The sequence below is a fragment of the Echiichthys vipera genome, assembly GCF_963691815.1.
Source record: "Echiichthys vipera genome assembly, chromosome: 14".
Lineage (NCBI taxonomy): Eukaryota > Metazoa > Chordata > Actinopteri > Perciformes > Trachinidae > Echiichthys > Echiichthys vipera.
Genome location: NC_139839.1, coordinates 21,015,727 through 21,027,392, shown reverse-complemented (window position 1 = coordinate 21,027,392; position 11,666 = coordinate 21,015,727). Strand labels below are relative to the sequence as shown.

General features: G+C 39.5%; 1 protein-coding gene across 2 annotated transcripts; it reads left to right on the top strand.

Annotated features, from left to right (window-relative positions):
* Positions 1 to 5,749: 5,749 nt before the first annotated feature.
* Positions 5,750 to 10,315, top strand: zfpl1 (zinc finger protein-like 1). 2 transcript variants are annotated; one of them, XM_083926817.1, is made up of 8 exons: positions 5,750 to 5,906; positions 7,469 to 7,576; positions 7,665 to 7,776; positions 7,918 to 8,111; positions 8,481 to 8,559; positions 8,664 to 8,855; positions 9,199 to 9,322; positions 9,426 to 10,315. In XM_083926817.1, exons 2-8 carry the CDS (start codon positions 7,475 to 7,477, stop codon positions 9,610 to 9,612), a joined length of 990 nt encoding a protein of 329 aa, XP_083782943.1. In that variant the 5' UTR covers positions 5,750 to 5,906; positions 7,469 to 7,474; the 3' UTR covers positions 9,613 to 10,315. The 2 variants fall into 2 exon arrangements, with proteins under 2 accessions (XP_083782943.1, XP_083782942.1); XM_083926816.1 differs by having other exon boundaries at positions 7,464 to 7,576.
* The last annotated feature ends 1,351 nt before the right edge of the window (positions 10,316 to 11,666 follow it).

Sequence of the window (11,666 nt, the reverse complement as noted above, 5' to 3'; positions counted from 1 at the left end):
ACAAAAAGCACCAAGTAAACACTCATTTATTTTTATTCTTTCTTATTAATGATTTTGTATGAGAATGCGGCTCTTACTATTTGTTAAACCAAATGAAACACAAGGAAAGCAGAAGCACAAAAGCACTTTATATGCACATATATGCACAACCTGCGGACGCATACAGGATGTCATTTGTGTAGCAGCGATGTTTTATGTTTTAACTCCCTCTTTCCCCGCCGAGCTCAGTGACGAGGACAGTCTAAGTGCTCCAGACCTCTCAGTGTTTTATAAGATTACAGGGTCCAAAATTAAATAGAGGAATGTGCAAAGGTTGGAAGGCCAGGGAGGAGTCAGACAGAGCCGAGGTAATGTCACTGTCTTTCTGATTTTTATTGGGAGCGACACAGACAGGACCTCCCTCCCTCTAAACAACCACACACACACACGCACGCACACACACACACACACACACACACACACACACACACACACACACACACACACACACACACACACACACACACACACACACACACACACACACACACACACACACACACACACACACACACACACACATTTCCCTGTATTGATTAGTTGAGGAAAAAAAGGGTTGAGGTCAGCGGGCATATGTCTGAATTTCTTTCTCTCTGTCTCTCACACTCCATTTATCTCTGTCTGACTCAATGCTCTCCTTGCCCCATCAGGGGGCCATGCTTCATCCATATATCTGTTAACCCCCCCCTCCCCCGACCTGCTCTCACACGCTGCGGTTTATTTTTTGTCCATCTCTTTGCCCTTCACTTGACATACGTAAATCAATCACTCAATCCAATTTCATTCAGAGTAAGCCTGATGGATTTGCTTCTGAGCCAGAGTCCTGATAAAGTAACAGTATCCACAGTGTAATTGCATTACAAATTAAATGATGTGGTTATGACCACGGATTTGATTTTGTTTCATTTTCAGTTTTCACACAAATAAACACACACGCACACACACACACACACACACACACACACACACACACATACACACACACACACACACACACACACACACACACACACACACACACACACACACACACACACACACACACACACACACACACACACACACACACACACACACACACAAACACACACACACACACACACACACACACACACACACACACACACACACACGCGTACAAGAGGAACAGCCAAACACATACAAACAAATACATAGCAACCAGAAACAGCAACATTTCATTGCTCAAGTTCTGTGAAATGGGATAAACAGTAGTTTTCATCCTGGAGATTGGGACCCTTGGAGGGGCGCTACATTGTTTCAAATGGTTATGGAAGAAAAATAAAACATATGTACTATATTATATTACTATATACTAGGGTGTGGTCTATACCTGCTCTGTAAAGTGTCCTGAGATAACTTTTGTTATAATTTGGCACTGTAAATAAAATTTAATAGAATTTAACTAAATTGAATTATATTCATGTACATGTATTGTAGGCTGCTACTATCGTAGGTTTTTTTCCTTGTTTTTTTCTCTCAGATAAATGGTAATTGTTTTGTTTAAAACGCTCCACACAGCACAACAGGACTTCATGTGGACCAAACAATGATTATTTTTGTGGGTTTGACACTAAAATGCATTCAACTCTTTCAACGGTGGTCACTTAACCATATTTTAAACATTCCCTGCTTTAAAAATAAATGAACATAAACTCAACTCAAAGGTTGAGAATGATGAGTCATTTGTAATCTTGAGATCTATCTAAAGATAAACTTTCAATTTAATGATTATGTGTAAAAAGAGACATCTTTGTAATTATTGTATTAATTTATAACTCCAGTTTATCACTGATTTGATCTGCTGTCATATACTTTAACCTGAAGATGTGCTGTTATGTTTCATTATGGAAAGTTCTTTGAAAAACATGATCTGTGCACTTTTAATGCAATCAATAATACAATGATCATTCATCATTAACATAGGCAGTTACATAGTGATTATGTTTTACGTGAAATTTACTTGTGCGCACAGCTGCTACACCAGTAAGAACGTTTACTGTTAAGTTAAACAAATTTCACTGAAACCACAGTATTGAACAAATCCAATGCCTCAAAGTATTGATATGTAATGCCTATTTCAAAGTAAAGAAATACTTTTTAATCTATTTTATCAACAGTTCTAGGAACAACAAGAAATCACACAAATCCATGTATATATATTTACAGCGCTGTTTAGCGCAGATGTGCAGAGAATTCTGTAACAGAAGTGAATCATCCATGCACACACTGACTAACTCCACTGAATGAAACTGCAGGTACAAGCCTGTGATTTTAGACAGTGTTTACTTAAAAATCTTCTTTTTCAATTTTGTAATTGTAATCTGGATTTTTAGCATCCTACTGATTTAGAGCCAATCCCTTTACAGTAGCATCAGGGAACTGATTCATTAAACAAGCCATGCCTGAATCTTAACACTTTCCCTCACAGATAGAGCTGATAGCTGATCAATAGTTGCCAGACTCAATCAATCAACGTCCCCCCGCACAACCCGACAACCTCTCCGGTCCCTTCAGACCCAGCTGCCTCAGCTCCAGGGCTGATTTGTCCTCCAGTGTCTCTGCCATTTGTCTCTAGATTTCCCTTCCATCTGATAGCTTCAGTGCTTTTCAAATGCCCTTTCCACATGTCCTTACCCCCTGTCAGTGTTTTATATGTGTGTCTGGTCATCACTGAGCTCATTACAAGTTCATGCTCATTTGCACAAAGTCACTTTGTCTCATATTCATTTTTTTTGTCCAAGAAGTTAAACAATTTGCCACTGATGGTGAGATTATCCCACATGATTCCAGAGTTGATTAAGTATGCTTTACTTAATTGTTAAATTTAACTTTATTCGAAGAATTAGAGCGAGTAAATGAATTTGCAAATGTATTCTTTCCCACTGCCATGCAAAATTCGAAGAGGGATTTTCACTCAATGCTTCATTAAACAACTTTTTATTTCACACAGCATCACTTGATTCAGTGCTTAAGACCTACTTCTTTCCTGTGCACCTCTTGGACTATATCTTTTTCTTTTCCCATTATACTCTCAGCACTTCCCTCAACGGGCATTTTGCATGTGCAGTCAAATGTGAAGGAAGAAATTGTACCCTCATACTCAAATACATGCATGGCCATTTACACAAGCATACACGCATACTGTAAAGACAAGAAGTCATTATTATGCATGAACGGGCTGCAGTGACATTGCCATGCATTAAAAAATGCTTGTCATGACTAGATTGAGAGCTATCATGGATGCCATGTGTGAGCCGTGAAGCGAGAGCTTTTTAAAGCTCTGAATAATTGTAACACTGTTGATGTCTTTCAAGGATGACCTAGGTTTTTATGACTGTCATTTCCTACATTTGCAGTACCTAACTATGTCCCTCTGTCCATTCATGACATTTGGCAGACATTCTCCACCAGAGAGACTCAAAATGTGCTCATTAAGTCAACGCCATCAGATCAAATAAAGACACATTTTGCTGAAATAGAGTCATCCCAGTGCTCTACTGCTCATAAGTGCAAGAAAATATACACTTCTCCTTCATAACATCTGTTCTTCTGTCTTTTACTACTGAAGTCATTGCAGTAAGTCAGATGCTTATGATCATAGGCCCCTGCAATCATTGCTCAACAAGGATCCACACGTACATGAAGAAGATCAATAACCTAGATCTGTGATAATAACTATGTGTTGGGGTCTGTTCTGATGATGAAAGGTTAATATCTTTATCTACACAGGCATTGCTGATTGGTGAATGATAGAACCCAACATTCTGTATACTTTTGTTAATAGCGGATACTTTATTGGCTGACAGTTTGCACACCATCTGCTGACTAAACACACTAACTGCAATCTGACTCCCTTTCATTTGGGGACTGTCTAGCAAAGAAAACATACGAATGAAATGAAAAACTGAAAAGTCTGACAGTTTCATCACTGTGTTGCCTCTCTTTTACATTGCATTTCTGCACATTGGTACAAGTTGTTACGCTGTTCTTGTAGGCTCTTGGGTGAACATTTTTACAGGCAGCTTTGCTGTAATGCCAAAGCAAAAGGGGGCAGAAATGTCAGATGTACAAAGTAGCATTGCTAAGTCAACTGTAGCTAGTTTTAATATGTGCTGGATGACAATTAGGCTAAACAATATAAATAGGCGATCTCTATGTCTATGGTAGTGAAATATGCTTAATGTATTGATGTAAAGGATCAGGAAACAGGATGTTGTATTAATGATCAAGAGAAACATATGGTGTGGATAATGAAGAATTGTGAGGGGTAGTATATGTCTTACCTGTTGGTCATACATTTCTCTGTGGATATCAAATAAGCTATAAAAGGTTGTGAGAAGCTGGAACACAAAATACACATATGACATTAATTTAAATAATTCATACAGTTTTGATGCTATTAAGCAACAGTGCATGTAAAAAAAAAATAAAGCAGTCTCTTCCATTACAGTATGAAGTGACCAGCTTTTTCACGCTCATTCAGGATTCAGTTAACAAGAGAAGCAGAAAGAAAGCCCATGGCAGTGTGAAGATGATAAACAAACAGCTAGGCTGCTTGCCTTCATTATAGCTAAACCATGCGTCATATGTTTAATAAAGAAAGATATTTAAAATAATAACTTTATTTATGTTGCACCTTTAAAAACAAACGTTTCCAAAGTGCTTTGACGGACAGAGCAAAACCAAAAGCACACAGAAATCCATACATATATACACTTAGACAGGGGGAGATAAAGGATAGGACGCTTTTGCGAACAGTCAAAACGACAAATGAACTACAAGAAAAATTTAATTAACAGATGACAAGGTAAGATGACAGCAAAAAGACCATAAAATAAAATAGATTAAAACAGACGAGATCATTTAAAAGCAAGTCTATAAAATTGTGTCTTAAGAAGTTATAGTTTTATTTATAAAAAAGAAAAAAATGAGTCATACTGCAAATTAATTAAAGGTTAAATATGTAGAATGAGCAGAACACAGCGATCTAGTGTCTCAAGATCGTATTCGCAACAACAGAAAATAATTCCACCACTCAGGTTGCCAGGTTGGTCAGATCCGGTCCAGTAGCCTACAGGAGACCGGAGTCTGTTTGAGCCCGTTTGAACCCGTCCCCTCCAGCAAATCACACCATAAAACAAGTATCGCAGAGGACTTTGACTGACAGTTACCGTTTGCAGTTGCAGCTAAGTAAACAACTTATCTTACCGATCAAGGAGAAATGTTGAACTCCTTTATCTCAGTCCAAGGAGTGAATGCTCGCCTGAATTGACTTTCGTTCTTGCCCGTCTCCGGTCACTCAGCTGCTTGGACAGGATTGGCAAACCCAGCCTACCGTAGCTGCACCCAACAACAGACAACCCTGGCAACCCGCAATGCCCAACGCTATTGACTGTTGTCAAACCCTTAAAAAAATGTAAAATATTAATTCAGACTAAATGTGTTTTTTTAATGGAAAATTAATACTTCCATTCTGTACCCCTCATAACGCCCCGTGTGTATTATTAGTTTTTTTTACATATATCTTTTAATGAAGACTCTGTTGTGTTCAACCTTTAATTGAAGAAAAATGAATAAATGAATCTAAAGGCGCGTGCACTCCGGCTCAGTAGATGGCAGGATGCACCTGGTGGTTCGTGACAAAAACACACGAAGAAGACGCAGAAGCGGAAGAGACGTGGCACATAAACAGAGGGAGGAAGCGGCCGTAGACAGCTAGCTGCTGTTAACTTTACCGATGACAGCTGCTGGAGCCGCCTTCCACGTGAATCTGACCAGGAAGCATAAATGACAGTCGTACAACATTACCTGAAAGGAACGGGACTCAAATAAAGCGTGTGTCACAGGTAACATGTCATTATTTATCATTTGCGTTGCAACTTCCTCAACTCTACCAGCTAGCTAGCTCAAGTTAGCTCGATTAGCTCGCTGACCTCACCTCAACTGATGATAACTTCCAGCTCAGGTAGCCGCTAATGTTAGCTCAGATACATGTTAGGACTGTGCTGCCTGAACGTTTTTATCACTGACAAGACGTGTGAGTGGGTGCAGAAACATGGAGTCAAAGTATGAAGACGATAACTTCTGTCGACTTCGCTAAAAACAAAACAGTCCCAGTTTACAGAAGTACAAATCACACCAACAGACAGTATGATGAGCAGCTAGAGCTGGCTGCCATTGATAACTCGCCAATTGTATACGCCAATGGTATGTATAGCCTGTCGATAGCGATAAGATTTGACTGTTTGACAATCAAACTGTCAAAACAATCTTCTAACTTGTTAGGTGTACTACCCTGTTTAGAACTGCCCCATCCCATAATGTTGACATGGCAACCGGTGACATTAGTGAAGTAGATATGATGAAACCTCATAAAATGTCAGTTAAGTAACAGACAACATATACTACTACATCATGACATAGAAATAATAACATAGGAACAGGCAACATGGCTAAAATCCTCATTCTCAGTAATGTTGTATCGCAATGTACAGCAAAATACACAATATTGTTTGTCACAAAGAGCACTGTGGTCGGGCTAAGCTGTGGCTGTATTGGGTATTAACTGTATACCGTTCTTACAGTCATAACCTTTAACAATACAATTAATAACCCGCAGCTAACTCTCTTTAACAGGGCAAAACACATTTGTAATACTGATAATTGTACATTTACAAAATATACCGAAGTTCGGCATGTTACTGCTGATAGTAGAAAAAGCCACTTTAAATCGATAATAAAGTCCGTTCGTATAAAAAACATACTGTGATGTATACCAGTACTGTGAAACTACCAGATGATTAATAAATACTGTACAAATTTTGGTCATACTGCCCAGCACTGATATATGGTAGGCATAGTGTCTGATGATTGATGAATGTTCTCATATTGCCACACCAAATACTGAAATATTAATATATCTCCAAGTCACAATATGTAACATACATAGTACATGTTTACATTAAGATTTGTATTTATTTGATTATTTAATTGTGATTATCATAACCGGTCTGGCAGAAAAGTTACACACACGTTCAAACTCATCTCATGTATTTTCACTCAGCATGTAAGGAAAGTGAGGAAGCTCACAGGACAAATATGCCCATATAGCTGGTGTGTCTTGGAAAATGTCAGGCTGTTTTAAAAAGAAGAGACAAATGTGAATCTTTACCTCTACTGTGTTACTCTAGTCAGGCAACATTAGCCCTAATATACCTCAATTCAGTGCAAACCTTTTAATGTTACATGCTTTTGCGGTAAAGAAGACACATTCCTCATGCTTCAGCTCATACTAAGCAGACAGTCATCATTTACAGAATGATAAGTAGGAATACTCTGTCTGAGAAATTTTTGTTGTATACATCCATAACAAACCTGCATGTGTTTGTCTGTTCTCAACACAGCGCAGGTGACTATGGGTCTCTGCAAGTGTCCCAAGAGAAAGGTGACCAATTTATTCTGCTTCGAACATCGCGTTAATGTGTGCGAGCATTGCCTGGTTTCCAACCACAACAAGGTGAGTGAACAACTGTCACATGATTTATGTTTGACCAAAAGTTATAACGTTACATTAAAAGTCTTTATTTCCACTTGCTACCCTATAGTGTATCGTGCAGTCATATTTGCAATGGCTCCAGGACAGCGATTACAACCCCAACTGTACTCTGTGTAGTAATCCACTGAACGCTCAAGAAACGGTCCGTCTGGTCTGCTATGGTAAGATTATCATGTTTCTGTTCATGTACACTTATCAGGGATTGATGCTCACCTGTGTCCAGCAAATCTACTGATGTCTAAAGAAAAGAATGACATCCCACGCTTGTTTATTTGACGTGAAATTGTTTTTCCCTTCCAAAGATGTGTTTCACTGGTCCTGTCTTAATAACTTGGCCTCTCGGCTGCCCCTCCATACGGCTCCAGCGGGATACCAATGTCCCACCTGTCAGAGTTCAGTGTTTCCACCTTCCAACCTTGCCAGCCCAATTGCTGATGTGCTGAAAGAACAGCTGTCATCTGTTAACTGGGCCAGAGCTGGTTTAGGGCTGCCACTGGTAAGGGCCTTTCATTGTTATATCCCTTGTTTGGTAATCTCAACACTAGGTTGGGGCGTGAGTGATCGTTTCCTCAAGTAGTCCTCGGTTCAAATGAACTCGATTGGGTAGGCTGTATTGCTGTGCATCATTATTCCTGCAGGAAGATGCGTTGCATTCTAAAAATAGATTTAGAAAAACGAGTATAGTTCCTCTAAGAATTGATGTGATCCCTCGATCTTAGAATGAACTACTCCTGCCCATCTTTACTCACTACCATTGGACAGTCTTCCTGAACTAAGCTAAAAAATACACATTCAGAGCTGTGCATTTTCTTATTGTGTTTAAAAAGCATTACTATATTAATAAAAAGTCAACTTTGACTGGCAGATTGAAGAGCCCATTGGGGTCCTTGAAGAGACCACAGCTAATGATGTCACGGATTATACTGACTGGTCAACATTTGATGGTGAGCTTTAATGTTTAATTTGTAGTAAATAACGCACATATTTATCAGATTCTGTTTTATATCTGCTACAAGGGGTTTAATCAAAGTTCTTTTTCTTCACACAGCACAAGAACAAAGTAACATTTACCCCAGCCACTCTTACAACACCAGCCTCAACCCACCACCAAATCCTGTCTCACCTCCGGCACAAGAAGACCTTGGAGGTCCTCGTAAAAATGGGGATCCAAATATGCAGGAAGACACGGTGGTCAAATTTACTAATGCCACTACCTGTGACACAGTTACACTACACACAGGTAAAGCAATGAAAAGCCCAATGAATCTTCTCTCTCCTACTGCTTTTAAAGTACTGATCTTTTTTACGTAAAGGAGCTATACTCAAAATCCTGAAAACAAGAGCTCCCCAATACATGAAATACAGACATTGTTTTTAACAACCACATGACTCCATGGCCAGACCGGCTATCAAAACAAACAACAGAGAGAGCGAGCGAGTGTAACTTCATTCTCTGCTCTTACGCCACTATATCTTTGCATAGCAGATATTTCTTTGATGCTATATTAATGCTCTTAATGATGAGTACAGCTCCTTTTACATACCGTCTTACCTTCTATGTTGAATGTCTTGTTATTCTCTAGCATCATCACCAAGAAAGATCTACGACACGCGGGACATTGGTCACAGCTCTGTCACACAAATTGACTTCGATGATGACAAGTACCGGAGACGGCCAACGTTGAGTTGGTTTGCTCAAATTCTCAAGTGAGTGTCATGATCTGCTGTGGAGCTCGCTGTTATTACTTTGCTGCTATTAAAAATACAAATACCAATTTGATTGTGATCCCTTACTTTTTTATCTTTTCAGAAATCGCACAGGTGGAAAGCGGACATCTCTGTCTTGGAAGCAGAGGGTCTTCATGCTCCTTGTGGTCGGAGTTCTGGGATTCTTTACGCTGATAATCATCATGGCTAAACTTGGACGTGCCTCCGCTGGCTCAGACCCAAATTTAGATCCTCTTCTTAACCCCAATATCCGTGTGGGGAAAAACTGATTGATCGCTTCTTTTCCTTCTGTGTTACACAATATAAGCCTGTGTAGAACGAGCTGAAATGGGACTTTCCAATACACGGTTAGCCCAACAGAGGGAGTGGTTTAACCAACTTGAATGGAAAAGGGCAAGAGACGCTGCACTTTTTTCTTTTTTTTAAGAACGGCTCCATTCATTTACACCAGGCAGTAGGAACATGCCAGGGCCTTCACAGACCATAAAAATCTCACAACATTCAGGAGCTCTCCTGTGATCCAAGCAAAGCTACCCACAAACTCCAAAGGTGACCAAGACCAGGTGCATATAGACGTTGGATCCGGTTATTGTTCATTGAAACGCTAATGATGAAAAGGCGTAGTATTTATCTTTACAATTCCACCTAACATGTGTCAGTGATCTTGTTATGTTGATTTGTCTTTAAGTTGAGTAGAAACTGAATAAATGCTGTTGATGTTGAAAGAACATCTTAAGCTGGAAGGATTTTAATCGGATTCCTCTTGCTGATTTGATTTGAGTGGCCTTGTTGGTTTCTCCTTTAGAGAAGATGTGGCCCTCACAACTGGAATCTAACATACCCTACATAATTAATACATGGCTATTTATGGGTGTTTGCATTACTTCTGAAATTGAGTGCATTGCTTTTAGGTTTGCAATACATACTGTATGTAAATGTTTCCTGATGTTTTTGACTGTCTATTAAATGGGAATACTACAGAATTTCAGTATGTTTTTTTAAAGTCTATTAGCTACTGCTGTGCATAGGCAGAATACAGTGAGAAATGCATGAAGTATCAGTTGTCTTGTGCAGCTTCAATGAAAATTAATAATACGTCAAAAAATATGAAAGTCATTGTAATATATGTTACAGTAGCTTAAAATGTTTCCCAGCACTCATGAAGCAGCTGCTGGCTGGAAGCAGCATATTGATGCTGCCACAGACCATCAATAAAAGTAAAGAGGACCCCACACCACAGATGTAGTGCTAGGCTTTCCGTGTACTATACTCTAACTTCCCTTTTGGAAGGAATATTTCATGAATAACTGGAGGAAAGACAGCATGTAACAACTCTTACTCACATTTATGGTATCTCACCATGACAAGACACCGCATTTATGTCCAGCTTCAAAATAAATAAAAAAAACCTTACTTTGAAAGATTATGTAGTTTGTTCCTTATTTCAACAGGTGGCACATAAAAGCCTATAGCCTTCACTTGGATGCACTGAACTCGGTCCACCTTTGGATAATTTGTATGCAATATCACCTGGTAGGGTTTGTGAATGGGCAACCCAACCTGCAGTTTAAGCTCCATCAAAATTTAATTCTTTAGAAAATTTATTGATGGGTTCAGATTGCCAACATTGTCCAAATATGCTGTGGTGAAATTAAAAAAGCAAAGAGGAAATTCAGATAAAGAAAAGTGTTTTTTTGTGTGTGAAAAGAATATAATTGGACAGCATATCCTGTGTCCTGTCCTCTTGAGAAGAAATGAGATAATAGTCTCCCTTCCTTATGCTGAACATCATGTACTTTTTGCTATGAGAGACACCAGGCAGACCTGCCCTTTAGGTAAAAAGTGATGAATGAACTCACCGTGTTGCTCAGCCATGACACTATTCTACACAGATCTTTCACCCTACTCCCCCTGGTGGTGCATCCAGTTCAGGACCTCCCCAGTAATGTCCTGTGGAAGTCGGTGAACAGAACAGAGACCAGTGTCGGGTCTGTGGACAAACTGTCCCTGCTTCAGTAGCTCTGAAGAGACTGCACAATACACTGCTGTATAAAAACGTATATTTACCAGCCATGACAGTGACACTGGTATTGTTTGCACCTCGTGATTCTGTGTGTGTGTGTGTGAATGATGATGAAAAATGTGGTCCTGGACACAGATCAAAATAAAAGCTGAGTTCAAAGATGGGTGTGGTCCAAGCAAGGGAGAGGAAGTAAGGGGGTAGGAAGGAGGGAAGGGGCCTGAGCCCCACCACCTTAGACCTGTGGCCCGATTGGGCGTCTTGTCTGGTATGATCCCATCACAAAATGGTCTCTAGTCTATT